Source organism: Xiphias gladius, chromosome 7, assembly GCF_016859285.1.
Source record: "Xiphias gladius isolate SHS-SW01 ecotype Sanya breed wild chromosome 7, ASM1685928v1, whole genome shotgun sequence".
Lineage (NCBI taxonomy): Eukaryota > Metazoa > Chordata > Actinopteri > Istiophoriformes > Xiphiidae > Xiphias > Xiphias gladius.
The window spans coordinates 15,930,791-15,954,627 of NC_053406.1; the positions used below are offsets into that span (position 1 = coordinate 15,930,791).

Genomic DNA, 23,837 nt, shown 5'->3' on the forward strand with positions numbered 1-23,837 from the left:
AACCTTCCCCCCTTTACATACAGTTTACAACTGACCTCTTCATTTAGGAACATTTTTAAAGATAAAGTAGTGTCTGTGTCCAATTACTCTCCAACTGTTTCCTTCCCTTTTTAAAGGTGCTCCTCTGTCAGGCTCTGTTTGACCTAATATGCTTCCTAACTGTCTGTTCACAATCATAAAGGTGGTCTGTTCAAATGCCTCAGATATCATTTCCCCATGAACTAATCTGTGTGTGTGTGTTGTATGTGTGTCTCCTCTGGGTGGTTGGAAATACTGTGAAGAAAAGACTTCAACAGTTCGTTGGACGGTGGGTAAGATAGATGGACAGGATAAAAGGTGAGGTTCATTGATGTTAGTCTGTTTAGGGGGGTTTGGGAATGAATTTTAAGAGGGAGGTGAGACCAAGGAAAGAGAGAAGTAAATTTTTAACAATGCAGCTGCTCGTCACTAACTTCCCCTCTGCCATATTCCCCACCTCATCTCCCCTCTCTTGCTCCCTCCCCCAACATCCCTCATGGCTTGGGACTTTAGTTCTCAGTTAAAGACATTTTAATAGCTTCCTTTTCTAAACAAACCAGCTGCCAGAGGACCAGATAGTATCTCTGGCTCACAGCGCCTCCTGGAGGTCATTCATTAAAGACATGGCAGTGGCAGCAAATGCTGCTCGGGGATGTGGAGACTGGCACAGAGCGAGGCACTCCCTCGTCATCCACACAGCCTGCTGTGTTGAGTTCTCAGCACTAGATGGCATTGACAGTGTGCTGTAGCTCTGAACTCAGCTCTTCCTGTTACCTCCTCCAGTAAAGAGCTCAACTCAGAGCCAGATAAAATCGTCAGACATTACACACAGTCTGTCTTCAAGATCAAAACATGATGTTGTTACTTTAGTGTTGCACAATTAATCACATCAAATCATGATGTTGATTCATACTTAAAGTTGCTTTCCTACATGAAAATAGTTTTGTATCATTTGCATTAGGGAGGGCAGTCCATTGCATCAAAGCGCTTCTAATTTCCCCTTCAGATTGCTTCAACAAATAATAATGCTGCTATGCATCACTCTACCAAAGCTGCTGCACAGCAGAGTAACACCTTGAATTTATACAACCACCTGAAACATCATCACAGAATACAAAATTACCAGAAAATATCTTCCACCTGACCACAAAAACATCTCTGCATGACTGTTACCTGACAGATTCTGATAGGTAACAGGGAGGTTTTATTGAAATGCTTTCTCTCAGGAATAGTGACATAAAATCATAATCCCAATTCTTAACAAGGCAGTTTATCTTGTACCTCTGTGCATCTGGTTTAAAAAAAACAAAAAACAAAAAAAAAACATGCTCACTTTAGACCTTGTCTGTCTTCCTGTTTGTGCAAGGTATGGTCTTCCGTGGCGTTGCAACTGGCAGGCTGAGGTTTTACTGAGAACAGCACATCAGAATGAGCAGGATGAGAGACAATATTAACCTCACGAGTATAAGTATAGTAAGACTACACTTAATTGCAAATGCATAGAAACATCTTGAGCTGCAAACTTGCTGCATTTTACTCCATGAGCTACTCTTTACCGTAACCACCAGTCTTTTGATCAACAATTAGAGAAACATAGAGGTCACTTGATGAAGTTCATCCGACCCAACAAATCAGATCAAAACATATGCAACTATTTCTTACTACAGTTGAGTTCCTAAGAAATTGATCCCAGATTTACCTTATCTGAAAGCTTGTAGTCTGCAGCATTCTCCTCCTGACTGTATTTTTCTGCTGTTTTTTTTCACTACTGTTTTTCCAGTATAGTTGGTGAACTTTCTCCGTCTCTGCAGCACGTCATAGAGAAACACTGTATGTGTGCGTGCTGTGCGAGAATAGGGGGGTAGTGCAGCCAGAGAGAGGTTGACCCTGTGTCTCTCTCGTTGCTCTGCGGGTGCCAGGAGCCAAGCCATAGTTTGCTGGGAACCCAGCACCCTTGAGTGACAGCATCCTTCCTGTTGTGGTCACCATGGGAACAGGCGAGTGTTTTCCCAAGTAAACTCAGTGGAGCTCTCTGCCACATCAAACACGGCTGCCATGAGTCAGCCTGCAGCTCTACAGGGAACCTAACTATAGCAGAGCTAACTGCTTACACGGCAGTGCGCAGGAGTTTTAATGGACTGTGGTTTCCTACTTGGCCTAGTTGGCTGAAGTATTTGAAGTCAGTAAAATGGCTTTGTTTGTCTTTTGACTAAATAGTTACCCTACCTGTATGTGCAGCATGCAGACACACACACACACACACACACACACACACACACACACACACACACACACAGGAATCAAACTCCTGCAAATCTAGTGTACATGACCACTACTTTTTCTCCTCTAGTGTTTGTTGTTTAGCAGAGTAAGAGTTCTGCTGAGAACAGAGGGATTACAGAGGCCGAGGCTGTACAGCTGGAAATCATTAACTCCACAAATGATGGCAGCACACTGCCCTATACACCCCAATGATGTCATCCTTTTACAGAGGTTCAGACTTGCACACAACTTAACCCTCGTCACACACAAGCAGGAGTAAGAAAATGCACAGACATGTCCTCAGGCATACTGTAGGTGCAAACAATAGCAAAGATGGACATGTCCCAGCCTTTGCCCCTGCTTTCTCTTGTTTTTATTTCCAGCTGTGTAGACATGGCACTGATGTATTACTGCCACCCACTCTAGCCTACCTCTGCTTTACGAAAGAGCCCCTGTAATAAGGAATTTTATAGGGTGGCAGATAAAAATGCCTCATAATGTGTGTGGACAGACAAATTGATTTTAAAAAATCACATAAATGTGAATCAATACAATTAAATCATGTTATCTTGATGGCCTCTCTTGAGGATGTTTACATAGCACCAGTTAATGGAAACACGCAATCATGCGTTTAAAATTTGACCGAGGTTTGGATGGAAACAAAGTTAAAGCAGCTAGTATAGTGATATAATCTTTGTTTTGTAGCAGTGCAAAAGCAGGCAGAGTGAATGAGAGCTCAACACCAGGCTAGCTGTGTAACATGGGGCATGTTTGTGTGTGGGCATATTTGCATGGCAGGACCATTGTGGAGGCCTGGCGTACAAACAAAGCCCATCTCTGTGGTTTCTGTGAGTTTTAACTGCGGCTATGAGGCCTGATGCACTGAAGAGCTTTTAGTAAGACGCAGTGGTTTTGGAAGCAAGGAAGCAATGAGTAGGGGGGTGTTGGTGGTGGGTGTGGTTACTGTTTCTCTTTCTCTCCTCTTTGTAAATTGCACTGGACATATGCACTGTCATCTCCCACTGAGTGGACAACATTAATATTTGTACAGTATGTTGGAGAGGAATTGCAATTCCTTATGTGCACATACGTTTGTGTTTTCTGTTTGTGTTGTGCTGTTTATATTTAGCTGTGTAAAGTATTATAATAATGAGAATTTATGTGGGTGGTGGGTGGGATTTTCTGTCAGATTGACATGGACACTTAATAAGGACCTAAGAACATCACCATGGTTACCTCCTACTCTGCAGGGAGCACATTACTGTATGTGTCACTAAATTATAGATCTACTGATGGCTTTGAAAACCATGCATAACGTATAGCTTAATTATAATGTATAATAGGTAAAATATGTAGAATATATCCTTAAAAGAGCATAGGTGTGGGTAATCAGCTGTTTCTATTACAGTGATGCTTTATACAGTATATGCAACATTTTTTTGCACTTGCATTCGGAGCTGCATTTACACGTTTAATTTTGTTTGTTGTAACAGTGAAATGGAATATTTATTTATTTTTCTCTGAATGAACATGGAAACACCCACTAATTTCATTTTTAGCTAAATTCAATGCCTGCAAAAAATTTTTTATAAACAAGGCATACTCTTAAAAAATGAAAAAAGATTGCAAAGATACAAGCGCATACAAACTACCACATATACACTATCACAATTTAGCTTATGTTTTATATTTATCCACTTGTACCCTCCCATAGGCTCACTGTATAGATACTGCATCACTGTCATGTGTCATAAGTCTTTTGTTATTGATGTCCATGGAAAAAAATTTTTTAAATCTCCTAACTTCTCTTTTTTACTATAGACATTGAATTACTGAATTATTTTCCACATTACGTCAGTGTACAGAGTTATTTTAACTTCCTTAATGTGTGCCTTTGTCATGATTTTATGGGTCTTTGTTCCACTGAAGAGATATAACGGCTTAAAGAAAAAGTTTGATCGATTGCCAAGTGTCTGAGCCTGTCACAGTCAGCTGGATTCACTTGTTGGCCCCATCTCAACTCCGCCTCCTCTCCCTCGAGCAAATTCAGTTTTTCTGGCCCGAGTTACTGACAAAGATGGCAAGCAACAGTAAACCAAAATAATGGCTGTAATACTTCACTAACCTTTGGGTGACATAACTGGTGCTGAATTCATATTTTTCTTAGATTGATATGTTGGACAACGTCTGGTTCAACAAGTACGACTGGCAAGGAAAACAAAGGGGACTTTTATAATGAGAAGAATTTCAAATTGCTGCAAACATACGAAAACCATTTTGATCTCAGAATGCACCTTTTTTTTTTTCTTTTTCTTCAGCCACACACAGTGAAAATAGATCATGAAGAATAAAGGAGGACCAGATGTTACGGTGACACGTGAAAAATTAGAGTGGTGAAAAGTGACTGTCGCTGGCACTCAGGGACATCAAAACTGATGTAATGGAATTTTATACTTGAAATACTTAAGTCAGTGTCCTATTCCTATTGCCTGTCTATGTGCTGAACCAAAGTCAGGGGAATTTTACATGGTAGCTCTAATGTCCTAAAACTCCACATCCATGCTTCATCTATAAGCCGCCCACTCTCCACTTTCCATCCACTTTCTGTTCAATAGCCTCCCCCACCACTCCCAAAAACTCCCCCTAGAGCCTCACACACACACTCTGCCAACCTCCGCGCTGGAATATTAAACAGAATTTACGGTAGCAATCGCATGAATATGCATAAACACACACTGCAATCTTTATACTCTCTCTTTTAAAAAGCAGCAGTTAATTTTACCAAATCACCCTGTGTATGGGATAGTGTGTGTCTGCGTTTTAGGTCCTGTCTTCAGCGCACAAACCGCAGATGCACAAACACAGCCAGCAGAACTGTTGACTTGAAGGGACTGGTATGATTGTGAGTAAAAATGGAGAAAGAGAGTGCAGCAAAATGAAAATCAGGAAAAAAATAAAATGTGTGTGTGTGTGTGTGTGTGTGTGTGTGTCGCAGCTGGTTCTGGTCAGCTGACAACTATTGCAGACTGTGATTTGTTGGGAGAGCTGGGCTGGGCTGAACCATGCACAGCTGCAGTCAGTGTGTGTGTGTGTGTGTGTGTGTGTGTGTGTGTGTTAGAGGAAGAGAGAGAGAGAGGGTGAAACATGTAAGGCTGCCAATGTGTAAGCTCAGCAACAGCAACATTAGGAGCTGGTGACTGGAGCAGAACAGTGCAGTAAAGACAGAGAAATCTTGCAAAGCAGGATTGTTAGAAGTGAAGCTGGAGAAGAAGGTGAGGTAGGACAGGGAGGGTAGGATGGAGCCTCAGTTTTCCCACTGAGCTTGAACAGAGCACAGCACCACTGGCTGGACCAGGGGCTGGACTGAACCGGACTGAACTGTGTCATCAGGGCAGACAGCTGAGCTCAAGTTGGCAGGGATAGACAAGGTGAAGCCTTTACTGCTGGACGGGATCAGGCTGGACTGGGAGTCAACAGCAGTGGATTATGGGTTGTTCGGCCAGTGTGGTCCTGCTCCTACGCTCAGTGGGCGGGGCCGACTGCGGTCACATGTGTTCAAGACAGGACCAGATGTCGTTGGATGCTGCCACGCCCACCCTAGAGGGTTACACCACTGCCACCTCACCTCTGACCATCATCGTAATGGTAAACAGCACTACTGCACTTCCAACTACCTCCTCCGATGCATGTGTGGAGAGGTAGAGGGGGCTACAGTATCTGGGTTTGGAATTACTGTGTGCTCAATGGCATCATATTTTGATTTGCTTTAGTGTATATTTTTGTGCATTTTAAATTCTACTGATGGAGACATATCTGGAGCCAGAAAATAAAAGAACTGTTTCTGTTTTGCTTGTTTGGACCAGTCACTTTCTATATGTATGAACTTAATTCTGGCTTGCTGCAGCTGAGATTGATATATGTTCAATGATTGGGGCCTGGTTGTTTCCCTTCACAGCTGAGAGGCAGAAGGACGGAAATGGAGAGAGGAGAATAGAGGGGGATGGTGGGGTCAGACATGAGGAATCTAGTTTCTGTGGGAAAAATCTGCTTTCTCTGCATTTGGCCTACAGAGAAGATGATAAAAATAGCTATTCAAACACAACCACGAATAAGATGGGGGATGAGAGTTGTTTGAATGAATGAATGAATGAATGGATGAAGGAATCAATGAAGGAATTACATAAACGTACATGCGGGTTTCTCGTTACCGACTTCTCAGAACAATGTTGCATGTCAACCATCTGTTTGGTATCTATATCCAATAGTGTTAGCCAGATTTTTTTTTTAATTCCAAGAAAGACCCTGGTTTCTCTAAGACCAGTGGAAAAAATGTTAGAGTTTTGGCAGGGTGGGATCTTTACCGTCGCCCCTTCTGTTTCCCCCTCCTTTTTTTTCCCCTCTATAAACCTCCTGTCTTTTCTGGTGCCACTTTTTCTGGTCTCTTTGGCAAACTAGTTTCGTGATAGTTTACACTGAAAAATCATGTTAGCCTGCAGATTCTTGCACTGTAAGTCTAAGAGCATCAGCTGATCTGTACAGGCTAGACAGTGCTTGAAACTAGTGTACTAACTCTGCCTTTTACTCATCTTTTTCAGCATGCAATTTTTAGTTGTCACATTAAGAGTCTCATCACTGCCTACAGCTACAAAAAGGCATAAATCTCACAGAAATATTATAGCTGAAAGAGTTTTTTTTTTTTTTCTATAATGCAGTCCCGTTGGGAAAGTTTCTAAGAAACAAAACAATGTTCATAACTAGAATGGCTCTCAATTGAGCACATACCTCAGCCAGGGCCAGTGTCAAACAAAGTATACCAAAAAAATTCAAATTCATAGTAAATGACCCGGGTCTGCCGCAAAATTTAATTTGTTCTTCCCTGGCCCATGCCCCATCCCTCTACCAAGTTCGCTGTAAATCCGTTCAGTACGTTTTGTGTAATCTTGCTGACAAATAAGCCAACAAACAAACCAACAAAAGGACACGAGTGGAAAGCATAACCTCCTTGGCAGAAGTAATAACAACAGGTTTTTGCAGCACAGGTTCATGCTTGAAGACAGTGATAAATGTGTGATTCACAGGTGTCCAGCCAGAATTGTCAGTGTTAAGTTTCAAAAGGTTTTGCAATATAAAGTTAAATCACCATCAAGACACTTATGTAAGGAGTCAAGTTGCTGGATATTAACAGGATCGAGGGGAAAGTACAGCTGTGTCTCATCTGCATAAATACCAAAGAAACCCTATATAATATAAACAAACGGCAGCATGTAAGTTGAAAATTGGAATGGCTCACGTATGGAACCCTCGGGAACACCTAAGTTCAAATGCAGCTTTGATGAACTTGATAAAGTCCCATTTTGAACATATGAACGGAACCGCTGTAAAACTGAGCTCTACCCACTGTTCAAGATTTTCATCTTAAATGGATTGAATAAAAGTCTCAGAAGTTGTGCTGCGATTTAAAAGAACTACAAGAATTGACCAGTGTCAGCTGCTAGCACTAAATATTAATTTATAACTATGAAGAGCTTTCTCCATACTCTGGCTGGCTCTGAGACAAGACAGAAATTTCTTGAAAGGATCTACAAGAATATGGGTCATTAAAGAAGTTTGGAAATTGGTCTACAGTTCTTGTTCAATTAAGAAAGTTTTTTTTTTTTTTTTTTTTTTTTTTAAAGTGGCTCAACATCTTCGGTTAAAGAAAAAGTTTGTCAATTATTGATAATTTACAGGATATAAGTTAAAACTGTAAAAAAGGATTTTGACAGGTACATTGTAAAGAGAGGCTTCATTGTGACCATGGTTTCCATCAAGGATCCAGGGGTGTTAGTGGAAAAAATCACAGACTGTACAGAATTGATCTTTGAATCAATAAAGTATACTATGGACAAGCTGAGGTCTCACACATGCTATATCAGTGGTAGTCGACTGACTATCAGAAGTGCAGTACACCCTCTTTACCTCCCTCCATCTCCCCCACCAAGCTTGACTCTCTGTCTAACCCTCCGTCACCCTGTCACTGACACTGTGGTCAGGGAAAGAATGCAGATCCTTCAGTCTGTCTTCGGGCCACCTTCAATCCTCTGTGGTGTTGACCTCTTGAGAGCTCTCGAGTGACATTTGATAATGTGTTGCTGGTTGGTTAATTAGTCGTTGACAAGATGTGTGAATTTGGGAAATCTTTGTCAATTTACTGTGCAACCAGAGCTGCTTATGGTTTGTAGAATGGCCTTCCCACAGCTCAATGGACAGACTAAAATATGTGTGTTAAGAAGACAGAAACACTGTAGAACAGCGCAGTGCATGTTTTGGATGAAGGCAAGAAAGTTGGAAAAAAAGGTTCATTGGACTTTCACCATTAACTCAACGTGTCAAATTGCCCCTACAAAGTGTAGAACACTGGTTTTCATCAGAGGGGCAACTTCTCTTAGAGATATGAATCCCCGTTAGTCCCTATGAGTCTCTTCACAGACCCTGTATTGCTCTAATGATGTAAAGCAGATGGCTTCTGTCTGGTTTCTTCTCCTCTCTGCCTCCTCAGCTGTCTATGTCCTCCCATCTCTCCCATTCTTTTGCTCTCTCTCCCTTAAATCTTCCCCACTTTTTCTTTTCTTCCACACTGCCCCTTCTTTCTGTTTTTGTCACACTTTCCTCACATCTTTCCCGTAACAGGATGGTAAGCCCTTAAGCCTTTGCTTGACAGTGACACAGTCCAGCTTGTGTGGATGAAATGCAAAGAGGTGAACCCTGTGATTTTAGTCTCTCTGTCTTGACAATTTCCTAATTTATATTTATTCTCCTCTTCTTTTCTATTAGGACTAATCCAGATCACCCCCCCACCCCTTCTCACTCCCTTGTTCACAGTTATACTGGAGGAAAGCCATACTGTGAGCCACCAGTCTAGTGCTCTATATGTGCCCTCCACACAGCTGTAGTTTACCAAAATCAACACCCAACCACCTCACCCCTGCGAGGAGGGAGGGAGCAGGGGACTGAAGGAGAGATGTTAAGAGGGGTGTTTAATAGGGTGAGAACAAGGGAGCGGGGTAGAGACCGGGAAGGAATCAAAGCGAAAAGAAATAAAGGAGTGTGCTCCTTAAGATGTTTGATGAGATGAGGAAGCGGCAGAGGAGGGGAAGAGAGAGGAATGGAGGGATGGAGCCAAATGAGGCAGCTGGTACAGAACAGAGGAAGGATGGAGGGAGGAACAGAGTGAAAGAAAAAGAGGGGAGGTTGAGCTTGCTGCAGACGTTAAATAGACTTGAAGGAGTGCAGTGCTAGGATTGTAATTATGATTAGCTGTTTCAGATGCAAAACATCAGAGACGTATTAATGGTTATTAAATCAGGTAAACATACAGTAGATTAAGATTAATGCTTTACTTAGAAGTGACTTGTCCTGGTAGACTTGGCAGGGCCATGTTGTTGTTTCATTCACTCATAAACACCACAGTTACAATCCTGAGACATACAGTACTGTCATCTCTGCTGAATCATAAAATGTCATAAATAGCAAGATGAAGGGCATCTGTTTCAAAGTGAAGCAGCATTGAACTATTTAAAAAAAAAAAAAAAAAAAAGCAATGTGTCTTTCCAGAAACTGTGTCCCATATACTCCACAGACATTGCTGTGAACAGTTTAAATAATAACTGCTTTCTACCACAGAAGTAGTCCCTGTAAGTAAACTGTTGATACCATGTTCTGTGTGTCTTAACGACTGGAGGGGAGCGACACAATCTGTGTTTTTTTTTTTTCCTTTGGAATACAGGTGAACTGACCCTTTAAAGTAGAATAGAATAGTACACTGATTTCTCGGCATCACTTAATTCATGTGCTCCCAAAAAGCCTGAAGGTGGTACTTTATCTAATGCGTTCTCAACCGCTATAACAGTTTGTTGTATCATCAGAAGTTGTTTCCTCTTGTACAGATCTCTGTTCTGCTATGAAGTTTAATCTGGGGAAGTGAGTCTCTGTGTGTGTACAGGCAAAAACATAGATATAAATGTTGTGTGTTTATTTTATGCCGTGCTTGTTTTAATTAAACGGGAACATGCGTCAGTGAAATACCTCTGTATGGTTTTATTTTGGATGGTTTTATTTTTTTATGGGTACATTGGCTTCCAGAGAGTCTCATGTAAGGACGACAGACTAGCTTTAGAACAAGAAGTCGATGGTTTACATGCTAGTTCATATGTTTTCGTTTGTTTGTGTGGATGTGTGAGCTGAATGTGTGCTATTGATAAATTTGGACAGAAGGAGATAAGATACAGAGAGTTTGACTTTGAGTGTGTGTGAGTATGTGATAGTATTTAACTGTAAAGAGGGGCTTTCCCTTGTTGTGTCTGTGTGTACAATTAGTAATGTGGAGTTTAAAAAAATTATGTTCTGTAAGATGTTACCTTATATTGTCTTGCTGAATTGCCTTAAAGTGAAAGTAATCGAATTGAAAGGGATGCACAGAAACTGGATTGTCTCGTTGGTTGGTTTGTCGTTTGCCGGGGGTTTTTCTCCCTGCCTGTATGAGTGTGTGTGTTTGTGGTTGTGTTTGTGTGCTGAAATGTGTGTTGGACATCAAACATCAACTTCCTCTACATCCACGTGTTCTGACACTAACTCATAACCCCGCTCAGTGTTACTTCTTCTTCTGATAGAGCACATGCCTGCGATCTGTGTTTTGTATAGTTCAATTTTAATTTAGCGTTTGCGTAATACTGTAACGTGTACACTACAATTCTACCGACAATGAGCTTCAGGAGCAAAATAACCTTTAGGAAGAAATTAAAGACCAAACGAGTGCGATCAGATTTCAACCGGCTGAGTATTGTATGTATTTGTATGTTTCTTTCTGTTTCTGATAGTTATGTCAGGTGACGTTCAAGCTGTATTACGCTCTGAACTAGTTTTTATTGACTATCACGTAGCTGTAGTTTACTATCAATGACTTACATATCTTTACACGCTGTCAATCATAGTCATAAATGTGATTCATATATCTTTAATGATTATAAACCAAAGTTTGATGTACGGGGATTGTACTGCAATCCGTGTTTTGTGTGAATGCTTGTTCTGTGCTTCATTCCCTTCTCTTTTGAAGATTTGTTTGTTTCAGTTCCTTTAGTCAGGCTCTGTGACAGGAAGAGCCAGATAGAAGAGAACACTTTAAATGATGATTGGATTAATGATGCACACAAAACAAAGCTGATGCTACATTATTGTATCTGATAGATATCATCTCATGACGGGAATGTCAGACTTTCACCCGACCATTTACTATGATGTCACATGGGTCAGAGCAGAGTCACAATGTACATATGAAAATCTCAAGCTTAATCTATCTGCCTGCCTGTTGCTTTTCTCTGACATTTATCTGCTCATGACTGTTTTCTAGAAAAGCACATTTTTATTTGGTTTACCTATTAGCTATTGGGACTAGAACTATTGGTAATTTCCGTAATTGATTAATCTGTCAAGTATTTTTCTTCATTAATTAATTGATCGTCTAAAAGATGACAGAAAATAGCACACAGAAAAATAGAAAATGCCCATTATGATTTCTCAGAGCCCAAGCTCATACCTTCAAACTGCCTGTTTTGTCTGACCAACGGTACAAAACTCAAAGGAATTCAATTTACTGTGATATAAAGAGAACAAGATAAATTAAGCACTTATTTTGCATTTTTGCTTCATTCGTTTTATTGATTCAAATGGTTTTTCAGTTATTGTAATTGTTGACAATAAATTTGCTTGATCAATTAACTGACTAATTGTTTCAGCAGTACTTATTTTTAGAAAAGCCAGTACTAATACTAATAACAAAGTTTTCTGGAACAGACATAAAAGAAGAAACAACTTGAAAGTAAAACTCTAGATTGGGTAGATACTGTAGGTGTGGATGGAGTATAAATCATGCTAACAGTGTACATCAGCATACTAACGTAAGAGTAAATATTACCAGTATGGGGTATAGGTGGTAAGAGCATTAATGTGCCAGAGGGTTGTCGTAAGGAACGGATCACCTTCTGTTGAGTTACATTCTTGCTTTCCCTGTGTGTGCCAAGAGGCCTATTCGGGCTGTTAAGGTATCTGTGGTGGGTAAAAGCCTGGGGCTGCATTGTATGCGTGTGAACCAAGCACAAGATTGTAACTTCCTCTGCCTGCCTTACCACAGCCTGCTCTTGCTTTCAATTTGCTGCTGTTTCTGCTCTGTGGCTATCCTCTGAATGAAAGGACTAATTTACCATTGTCCTCTATCTGTAAAACACATGTTTAAAATGTTGTTTTTTGTGTGGCTCATTGACCGGTTACATAATCCTTCAACATAGTTTGAATCACTTTGAGAAAACAGAAATCAAGTGTGTGATGGATTTGTTTTGACTTAAGTGCATCGTCATTGTACACCTTCTAGTTTGGCGGTGAGACAGGGTTTGGTGGACTGTGTGAAAACGGGCTTTCGCCCATAGAAGCGACTCTTGAGCGGCTAGTCTTGCATATGTTGTTGCCATATTTGAGGGCATAGAAATGTCAATACATGTTGGTATGGTTGTGGTACATATGATGTTTACATTTACTGAAAAGAAATTCCAGCTGTATCTGTTTATGTGTCTGATTAAATGAAGATATTTCAGTTGATTTAAAACTGTAACTCTCTTATCTAGAGTATGTTTTTTGTCGGGTGTGTCAAGGCCTCACTTCAGCTGTAGCTGTTACTTCCTTTATGATTATTTAGGTCCTAATGATGTCATGGCAAAACACAGGAACTGTCATGGTCATTATTATTTTTTATTTTCCAGAACGGTGAGATTATACATTGGCTATGGCTAATTTACAGTGACTCTTTCCATCTTTAAGTCCTATATTTTTGTAGGAACGTCTGCCATGGAGATTGCTGTTATTAAAATCTCTGTCATGGGGAGTCGTTCATGAACACCACTCTCTCTGCTTCCATCCTGTCTGATTATAGATAAGAGATATGAAATAAAAATAGCTTTAAGTAGGGGTGTGTGTGTGTGTGTGTGTGTGTGGGATGTGAAGATATTAGATATTAATGCCAATATGATACCTGAATTTCGGTGCATATGCCAAAACTTTACTTTTTTGATACTTTAGTTTGGGGATTGTAAAAGTGTTTTTATTTAACAAAATATGACAAACTGCTCACTGCATCAGTGTTAGATACAGAAAGTTTCCCTAATAAAATATAGTCGGTTCTATCGTATTTAGGTTTGACACCCAGCCAAACAAGGGAATTCGGATCAAGTGTCTCTGTTTCTATTTGTAGCAGGAGAAGCCTAAGCTGGTCGATCCTCTTGACTATGAGGCTGTCATCTCTGAGCTCGTGGACGAGTTGAAGGAAGACCCTCTCAGAGACCTGCTCCTATTCCCTGACAATGATTTCTCGGTAAGTACGTGTCTGTGTCTGTGTGTGTCTGATTCCCGGTTCTCTCAGCGTAGTGTGAAGATTTTCTCATGGTCTTGTCCCTCAGAAACACGGATCAGGGGAATTTCCACTAATTCATCTATAAGCCCCTTCTATACAGCCTGTTCTAGGCAGGAATTTTGTGCCTTTATTCTGCCTGGCCTTTTTGCATAAAAAGTACGAACACGAAAGCGGGTGGGCATTGTTGTTCCGGCATTAAGCCGGCAGCAGAGGTAGTCACAGAGCCGAATCGACGTCTGTGTAAAAGGGAGAGCCAGCAAGACAGGACAGACAGCGTTGCTGTTGTGTTGCTCGTCACGTCTCTGATTCCCGAACGCCAGCATGCTATCTAAACTCTCAAATGGGGGCAGCATTATGCCGGCTTTATTTGGTTCAGTGTAAACAAGCAAAGCCAGCATGATGAGGTGTCTTCTTAATAGCAATATAATGAGATCTCTGTTTAAAAGGGGCTATGTTGTTCAGTGTGTCCCCTATATGCATTAAGAGCGCCAGCGCTGAAATTTCACATGGGTCATTAATATTGACAACGAAATGTAACAACAAATACATGCATGACATCACCGTTTAGCAGTTCAACAAAGGACTGTTTATGAATGCGTGTGCAGCAGCTAGCCAGTTCACTTGGAGGAAGCGGTCTATGGCAACTAAGTAGACCTACCTACCTCTCCTAACAGAAAGTCTTTTTACTTAACTAACTTATTTGGCAAACGCAATAGAAATGTAACATAAGTACCAGAATTTGGTTCAAGTCAATGTCTATGAATATCCATGGCAAAGTGATTGTTACAAGCCAAGCTAAATAGTTACTAGTTAATCCCGTTAGGCTATGCATTAGCACTGGCCCTGAGCTATTCTGTATATTGCAGTAATACCGAAACATTTTGCATTAATTACATAGGTTGGGCGTGTAACGAAACAGACAGTACGACAGTGTACTGTATTACTGATGTCTGTAGGGAATACTCCCGAACCTTGTGCCAGCATTGCACCCCTGAGAGGCTGGCGCTCCATGTGATCAGGATATGAATAAAACTATTTCAGTTCATTCGGGCACATTTGTGCCCACAAATTAAAAATTTGTACTCAAACTGTTTTTGAGAAATTAATTCTTCTAATATTAAGCAAAGGCCACTTATGTCAGCACTCCATTTATTCCCGAATGACTCCAAAGTGGTCTCATTCATTTGTACATCATTAGTGAAGGCAAAACAATCAGCTGTGTTTCACTGTTTCTTAAGTTATCACAATTTATTTATTTGATGCGTAATGCTCATAACTTGAGAGTTAGTGAAGCGAAAATGTTTGTTCTGCTTGCACAAACATTGTGCAAATGAATGAGTCATCACTTTAGACTCAATTGGACGTTAATTGAGCGCTGAGGCCTTTCCTAAAAAATATTATCATCTGGGGTACCAACTTCAACTTAGATTAAACCGGTCCAACTTTGTACATTTTGTACACATTTGAATTTTCAGAGGATTGGCTTATTAAGTTTATATGATCTATTTACATTTATCTTCGATAAATAATGTGGAAGTAATTTTCTCTGTTCAACATTTATTACTACAGCTATCTGGGCCTCCAGAGCCCTTCAAGTGTCAAAAGCTCCCAGTAAATTAACACGTGAAGAGGCAAACATGAATAACCCCATCTATAATGATTCGGTAATGATTTTAAACTATTCCTCCACCAACGCACATAAATAAGGGTCTTCCGTCCGCACGGTTCAAAAAAGAATCCTAAGAGAAACATTGATGTTCATTAAAAAGTTACAGTATGCATCAATTTATTTAGATTAAGTGACCAACCGTTAAGTTTTGCCATAAGTCTTGAAGTCTTGAATACTAATTCCTGTACGTTCCAATCTCTCAGGTTACCAGAGCTTGATTTGAAGTCTTTTTGAAGTGTTTTTTTCTTGGCAGTTTTAGCCTTTATTAGTTAGGTTATAGCAAAGAGCTGACAGAAAATGAGAGAAAAGAAAGACGGGGAATGACATGCATCAAAACTCCCCAGCCCCAAACCAGGGACTTTAAGGTTCCATTGACTAACAACCCAGGGTAACCAGGACATCTTGTGATTTAATGCCTTAATAAACCTTATTTTGATTGACCAACAATGTAAAAACCCAAAGATATTCAATTTAGCATGATGAAAAACAAAGAAAAGTAGACCAGAGTCACATTTCTGAAGCTGTATACAGCAAATGTTGGGTGTTTTACTAGATAGATGACTGAACGTTTGATCGGCTGTCTATCAACTATCTGAGCAAAAGGTAATTTCATTGTTAGCTTACTTGGCTTTTGGACAACGTTTCCCCGCCTTTTATGCAATATATGCAGGGATACCCCTCATATGGCCCATGAGTCAAGTCTTGGCCTGCATCAAAGTTATATGGTTTGGCAAAGATTTTTTCTGCTATAGGCCATCAGATCTTCATGGCATGTTTCAGACACATCTACTGCAGACATAATAATATAAATATAAATCACCCTTAATATGAAGAGCAAACTGTCATACTACCAGGTCATAGTATGAACAGTGCCTGGTGTTGAATTGAGGTCTAATAAACTTACCAAGTGAATAACTTGAAAGTAAAATCCTCTTTAACTTAATTTAAGCATTTACAGTAATGATACCAAGGTGTCAGCTGTTTATTTGACGATGATGTACTGATGTTTAAAATGCAACAAGTGACACCTTTCACTCCAGCACGACACACTTATTCACGCTAATCATGCATGTTTAGCATTGTGGTCTTTTCATTACAGTCAACAATTAATTCTCCCCGGCTCCCTTTAGCTCTTTGTTCATTTGCACATTCATTACTGTGCTAATGTGTTTCTGCAGACACAGACCCACTGCACATTAAGATGACCTAATTGGCTGCTGTTGGTAAAAGGATTAATTTGCTTGTCTACCCCAGAGTTGTAGCTTGACTGCATGACTATGCTGTGTGGCTACAAAAAAAATTTCCTCTGATTTTCTTTGTCACTGCAGCCTACAGTCAATTTCCATAATTGTGAGTGAAACTGGCTTGGCAGAGTATTGCTTATGCACAAAAGCATTTACTAGATCTGCCTCTCTGCCAGTCGGTTAGTGAGCTCAGTGTTCTAGCCAGCCGATTGGGTTGTATAAATCAAAGTCTGTCTCTGTTCATGCACAAACATCTTTAGCGCTGGTTTGTTTTTATTCCCCAACTGCACAGCCACTAGGAAATACATTTGTTTTTTTTTGTTTTGTTTTTTTTGTCTTTTTTTTTTTTTTGAATGTGAATGTGCACCTTAAAGGTTGAGTGTTGATTTTCTGTTTCGTGGAGCATAAAATATACTTTATATAATTAAAGTTGGGTGTTTCATAGGTTAGGCTATTAGTTGTAGGCCTAATCATTGCTGAGAACGGGAATACATGTTAAGAGATTTGACTTGAACTATTCATCTTCAATCAAGCTGGCCAGAAACAGTTTCAAGAAGAAGGAATGAATTAATTTTACATTAATATAATGGATAACTTTCCGCATGTCCTCTCAAATCATTGCTCATGAGGTGTTAATATGTAAGCAATAAAGCATGATAAGGAGTCCTGATAAGTAAAAACAAGACTGAGGGTCTAATGCCATGCTTAGCGGCTCTGTGAGGCTGTAATTCGGTGCTTCCAGTGAAATGCTCACACCACAACGCTAGCTAATGTTAAGCAGGTACATTGTTTATCATATTCATAATCTTGGTTAAGTGACTTAGCATGCTCATATAATTATTAACTAGATATAAACGCAACGTACAGCTGAGGCTGATGGGAATGTAATTACTTTTTGTTGTTATTTATTCATAAACTAAAGTATCGGACAAAAATGTTGAACCGCTTGTGACACTAGTTGAAAAGTTAAGGGATCACAAAAGTGATTAGGGTTCATCCTCTATAGATCATGAATTTCTCTACAAAGTTTCATGGGAATCCATCCCAGAGCTGAGATATTTTAGTCTTGACCAAAGTGGTGGACCAACCGGCAGACTGACATTGCCATCCCTAGAGCAAGGCCACTAGCATGGCTGATGGAGTGGAGTCCATTGTTCATATATACAGATGGGGGACAAATTAAAGTCTAAATAACAGCTTAAAGTGTATTAGTAAGGTGCTGGGCCACCACGAGCCTCCAGAACAGCTTGAGTGCCCAGTGTCACAGATCGTCTAAGTGTAGGGATGAACACCATTAAGCAAAAACAGTCAGTCCAGAATCTGTCTAAGTTGTTCAGCTAGGTTGAGATCCGGAGTCTATAAAGGCTATTGCATATGATTCACATCTCTTTGGTATCAAACCATTATCAAGTTATGTTTCTCCACTTGTGTACTCAGTTTTTTTTTTTTTTTTCACCAGTCTATACATTGAGTTTGCATCATTGTGATTTCAGTATGTATGTGGTTTCCAAATTTTAAGGACACCAGTCAGCCATGATTTTTTTATTACCTGTGACCCTAAATAGAATAAGGGGCATAGGAAATGGATTGACCAATGGATTACTGATACCCTATTTACTATTATCGGAATTTCCCTCAGGAGATTGTTTAGCAGAGGTGGTGGGCTTAATCTGTGTATGACCTGACTTGTAAACAGCCCCGTCTCCATCCTTTTATCCCTCCAGGTATCCACTGTGCCTCAGGAGAAACGGACTCTCAAGTCAACTGTTCCTGAGGGGGCAGAGCTACAGGCTGAATGTCTGCTGGTCAGACAGGTAAGGTGTGTGTGTGTGTGTGTGTGTGTGTGTGTGTGTGTGTGTGTGTGTGTGTGTGTGTGTGTGTTTGCCCACATTTGCTTTTGTGCACAGGACTTAACTGCAGCCATTGTGATTTTGAATGTAAAAGGTTTCGGTTGGTGGATAGGTCTGTCACCTTAGGCTGTTCCTAATATAGGACATCCTGATGCCGGTGGAGTGGTTTCACCACGTCTCTAAAATAAACCAGATGTGTTTGCATATCTTGCTGTTTATTAGACTGTGTGTGTGTGTGTGTGTGTGTCGGCATGTCCTATCAGGGCTCATTTCAGATTGACCAGCCATAATCTCAAGGGCTCAGTGGAGAAATAATATCTGTGGAGACGGAAACTCCCCAGACAGTACTTTCACAACTCACCAGAGACTAGCGTGTGTCTGACCCTCTTTGCGCGCGCCTGTGTGTGTGTGTTTGTGCGAAGTCCTGTCTGAGATTGATATTGTAGCTGATAATATGTTTGTCCTGTTTGTAGCTCTTGACATTGTTAACAAAAGATCAGGCTCTTTCTAAACAAATGGATTAAAGAGAACAGCAACACGGCATTCAAAAAGCAAACAGACGAGAGGATGTGAAATTAACTTTTAGTGTTTGTGACTTTTGTATTGATGTGTGTGTGTGTGTGTGCGTGTGAGAGAGTGTGAAAGCTTACTTTACATGCCCCATGAGAGTACTTTTTCAACCCATGAGACAGACAATATGTAAAGATATCTCAATTTGCAGATTCCTCTGGGGCAGATTCTTAATTCAGTCCTTTTTATAATTTAAATAATGTAATGATGAATCCCAGGCTGCACATCAGTAACTAGGTTTCAGGAGAACTGATGTCTGACTTTACTTTCACTGTAGTATAGCTTTCCTCATTGTCAGATCTTTCAGCTGCTCCAGGTCAAAGTTTCACAGAGAGGCCGTCATTTTGGGAAGTTAATATTTAATCATGTTCAACTTAATCTCCATCCTCTCCTCCAGGCCTGTAAGTATTACAACTCTGAGCTAAATGTGGTTCAATTCAAGTATGATGACTACGCTGGAGACTACCGCCTGCTGCCCAGGTAATCCATTTTGACATTACTCCATCACCCTGTCTACTGTGTCTGCTGTGTGGGTTTAACCTTTTATCAGACAACCCAATCTTTTATGCATAACCCTAAAACAGTTTACCCGTAACAAAAAGGTTAGTTTTTCGACCCCTTTGATTGATATAGTCATAATCCTGGTCTCCGTTGAAAGGTAACACAAAGTCAGAGTGAGTATAAGAGATACTCAACCACATAAACATGCTACAAATGTATGTTTCTTGCTTCGCCTTTTTTGGCATAAAAAAGGGAATCTAAGGCCTTGTGGTAGAACATTTTGTGTGGAAAACACTTGGGAGCCATATATGTGCAGCTGTTGCAGTGATATGGGGATCCAAAAATAGTGTGCACAGATGGAATCAGGTGACTTAGAGCTTTTAAACAATGTATAATTTGTCCAGTTTGTGTGGAGACTTGAGTCTGGTACAAGCCAAAACAAAGCTTAAGTTGCGCTACCAAGGCCAATGGGTGGGATGGTGTATTTAAAGGAAAACTGTGACAATAGTCTGGGACATACAGTCTAACTCCCTGTAAACCACAACTTGTCACTTTTGCACTTTGATTTTTCTACGAATTAAACAAACAATATATAAAATGTCTATTAGTGAGCTGTACAGGTGCTGTTGGGGGGGATTTTGTTGCCTTCAGACTGAGCGAGGCTAGCTGTTTCCCCCCAGCTCCCAGTCTTTATGCTAAGCTAAGCCGACCTTCTCCTGGCTGTCACTTCATATCTAGCGTACACACATGAGAGTGGTATCAATCTTCTTATGTAACTCTCAGCAAGAAAGACAGGAACTACTTCTCAACACATTTTTGGTCCGAAATGTGTCAGTAAAAGCCACGTTTTTTTAAACTGTCAGGTTTAGGCAAGGTTCTTGTTGACAGCATTTAACAGTTTGGCTTCTTTTTTCAGAAGAAAAAAAAACTGGAGAAAAGTGTTTTTCATAGCAAGATATCGAAAAAAAATTTGTTTTGGTGTCTGCACTAAAACTCGAGTGACGTTTAGGCATTAGTGTCAAAAAAATGTTAACGTTTCATAAAGGTGTTTCCTCTGCTGTTACAGAAATATGGGTAACTTGTGTTTATGTTTTTGTTTATGTACACTTGTTTTTTTTTTTTTTTTTCAAATGTATTATGATATGGAAATTCTTAAACATGTTTATTTTAAATTTGATCAAAGACATGCTGAAAATTTCCTAAGAGACACCCAGACCCAAAAGCAGCTGCTAACATAAAGAATAACCACAATTTGTTACACTGAGATGGGACGTCAGTAACAAGAACAACATGGTGGCCGGTATTAAGTGAGAAACAAGTGAAAGTGGAAGACAGAGGGCATTTCACTCTTAACAAATGTTAACTGTCAGTGCTCCCTCCATCCCTTTTTAAAATATCAGTCATCCAGTCAGTCTTTTATTTAAGGCTATCAGTCAGTCAACCAGAGTTTCGTCAGTCCCAGTGAAACTGACCCAGAACAGCCCTGCAATTACTGCTCTCAACCACAGGAATGTCCCTCTTATGTCCCATGGGTTGCCACTGTATTCTTATAGTCAGTTCACATGACCTCCGAAATGACACCCAGGATGAACTATAAAGTAAGATCCATCTTAAACACAAGTTAGCGCACAATAACTCTAAAATACCATTCCATGAAGTTCAGTCGTCCTATGTCATTTTAAATGTGGGAAACACGACTGTTGCAGTCCTTGTTTACGAAGCTAAAACCTAACCAAACATACAGTATGCTCACAGATTTATAGAGCAAGTTGAAATGCAACACGCCAGGGAAACCATACTACAATGGGAGTCTACCGCTACTGTATTTGTGTGGTTGTCACTGCTGTGACTTGAGTGGAATGATCTTCATCTTTGCAGCCCAGTATTAGCATTCCTGTGTCACTGGCCAGCCCACAATCACCAGAATTTTTCTAAACATAGTCCCCTTAAGAGATTTTTTTTTCAAACAGCTTTTACGACTCTGACTTTTAGCAGACTGCAGCCTAGCTGTCTGCAGCTCACAGCACACACACAAAGGCATTTTATCCCATGGCTTACACACAAAGACAGGTCAGCCTGTGAAATTAGTGGAGCGGCACTGAGTGAGGACTACCTATTGTCGACTCCTGACAGAGGACGCGGGAGCAGAGCCAGCCACCCACGGTCATTTGTACCAGTCACATAGAGTGGATTAACTGAATTCCTGAAATCATTTTCTCTTTCCATCCGCATTTTTCATAATCAGAGATCCACATTTTCTTAATATCATCCTGTTCTTTCCCCATTCCTTTATAGGAAACTGTACAAAGCAGAGAAGCTGCCATCCCATTCTTTTGAGATTGACTATGAGGACGTGGACAAGGATGAGGTCAGTAATGACCATCGTTTTGACAAATGCTTTTTAGAATGAATGCATTACTTACTGGATACATCCTGGGCCTCATGTTTAAATTAGTTTAACGCAGCCTTGAAGCTCTTTAAATATACTTTGCACGAGCAGTAAGCTTATTACAAGTCAGTGGGACATTGTTTATGAACATAATTTGACTGACCAATAGCCATCCTAAGAAAGAATAAGTCTAGAAAAGGCTCCTTTTCTCTATTGATTATCTGCTCTTGTGTTTCAGATGGATGACTGGAAAACTAATGTATCTGTACTGATCGTGTTTTACAGGATACCACATCCCTGTCCTCGTCCAAAGGAGGAGGGGGAGGAGGTGGTGGTGGAGGAGGGGGAGGGATCGGTGTGTTTCGGTCAGGCTGGCTCTACAAAGGGAACTTCAACAGCACTGTCAACAATAGTATCACTGTGCGGGTGAGGAAATGTCTGATGCTCTCCGTTTTCATGCACACATACTTTTTCTGTCTTATCCTAATACCTCCCCCTTTTTATACCTAAAATGTTTGTTTCAACTTGAATTGTGGTTGATGACATACCAGACATTACCAAGAATTTGCAAGGGTGATTTTTCGGGAGAATTATCAGTTCCCACCAGCTACATTATTGTTTGCAGTTCAACATCTCCTTCTCAACGTTCAGATTGAGTTACAGTAAACGCAAAAATTTTTGAAGAACAACTGTTTTTTATTACTTTGGATTCTTTTAATATATAGTCATAATTATTAGTTGCCTACTATTCTGTCCTTAAGCCAGGTTGATGTAATTAAACTTTATTGCTATCTGTGCAGTCATTCAAGAGGAGGTATTTCCAGCTCACCCAGCTGACAGACAACTCCTACATCATGAACTTCTACAAAGATGAAAAGATTTCTAAGGAACCCAAAGGTTGCATCTTTCTTGACTCATGCACTGGTGTGGTACAGGTGGGTTTTAACGCATTCATATAGTGTAATACAATACCTGATGTAGAACATAGACTGTACCCACTACATTATTAATACTGTGTACAGACTCGGATATTAAGATTGATATATGAAACCGCTACACACCACCGCAAAACATGAAAGTGTTGGATACAAAAAGAAGCAAGAATTAAGATCAAAACATCTGCACACTTAATTCCACTGCACCACATTGTGTAATCTAAGTGTAATCACAGTGTAATCTAAGCTTTTGTTTGCAAAAATATTTGCAAGTTTTATCTTTTAGTAAGCTTCTGGAAGGCTGCTTTTAGCTTTGTTGTGTTTTTATCCTCGACAATTAATTGTATGCCAGGACTGGTCCATTAGACATCCCAAAACTAAGCATTTATTATTCAGTATACACTACCTTAAAACCTGCATGTGTAAGAAGGAAAAATAGTAAAATTTTCCAAAAACCGAGCCAAGTTCTGGTTTTGTTGTGTAACCACATTATCCTATTAATCCACCTAAAGAATAATCGCCTACGGAAACACGCCTTTGAGCTGAAGATGAACGAGGTTACATACTTCGTGCTGGCTGCGGAGAGTGAGCAGGACATGGAGGAGTGGATTAGCACATTGACCCGCATCTTACAGATCAGTCCCCACGACGGGCCTGCTCAGGATCGCAAGAGCCTCGACCTCACTGACCATCGTCAGGGTGAGATTGGCTCTGTTTTTGTATTTGGGAATACACAGAGTTTACCTCCGATGGATGTTGATAGAGGGAATAGCAAAGTAGTGGGAAAGTGCAAAGGGGATGGAGGCACAAATGATAATTTAGAGGGAAGAGGGAAATTTAAGCATAACTACAACACGTATAAATCATGGTGCCCTTAAGAGAGGAGTGTTTTTTTCTTCTCAATGTCCGCAAAAACTTAACCTTTTACTCTGTCTGACTTCCTCTGACGAAATAATATCTGCCAA

The 23,837-nt window shown here is 40.3% G+C and overlaps 1 protein-coding gene across 7 annotated transcripts in view; it reads left to right on the forward strand.

Annotated features, from left to right (window-relative positions):
• dock10 (dedicator of cytokinesis 10) overlaps nucleotides 1–23,837 on the forward strand; it is a 64,331-nt gene that overhangs the window by 13,470 nt on the left and 27,024 nt on the right. For 3 of the 7 annotated variants that reach the window (XM_040131740.1, XM_040131739.1, XM_040131745.1), the window contains exons 1-8: nucleotides 5,540–5,925; nucleotides 13,556–13,675; nucleotides 18,352–18,441; nucleotides 19,445–19,527; nucleotides 21,844–21,916; nucleotides 22,223–22,363; nucleotides 22,738–22,872; nucleotides 23,385–23,571. In XM_040131740.1, coding sequence (XP_039987674.1) covers nucleotides 5,767–5,925; nucleotides 13,556–13,675; nucleotides 18,352–18,441; nucleotides 19,445–19,527; nucleotides 21,844–21,916; nucleotides 22,223–22,363; nucleotides 22,738–22,872; nucleotides 23,385–23,571 — 988 coding nt within the window. In that variant the 5' untranslated portion in view covers nucleotides 5,540–5,766. Of the gene's footprint in view, nucleotides 1–5,538; nucleotides 5,926–10,943; nucleotides 11,101–13,555; nucleotides 13,676–18,351; nucleotides 18,442–19,444; nucleotides 19,528–21,843; nucleotides 21,917–22,222; nucleotides 22,364–22,737; nucleotides 22,873–23,384; nucleotides 23,572–23,837 lie in introns of those variants that run through there. The other 4 variants (XM_040131744.1, XM_040131743.1, XM_040131746.1 and 1 more) reach the window with 4 other exon arrangements.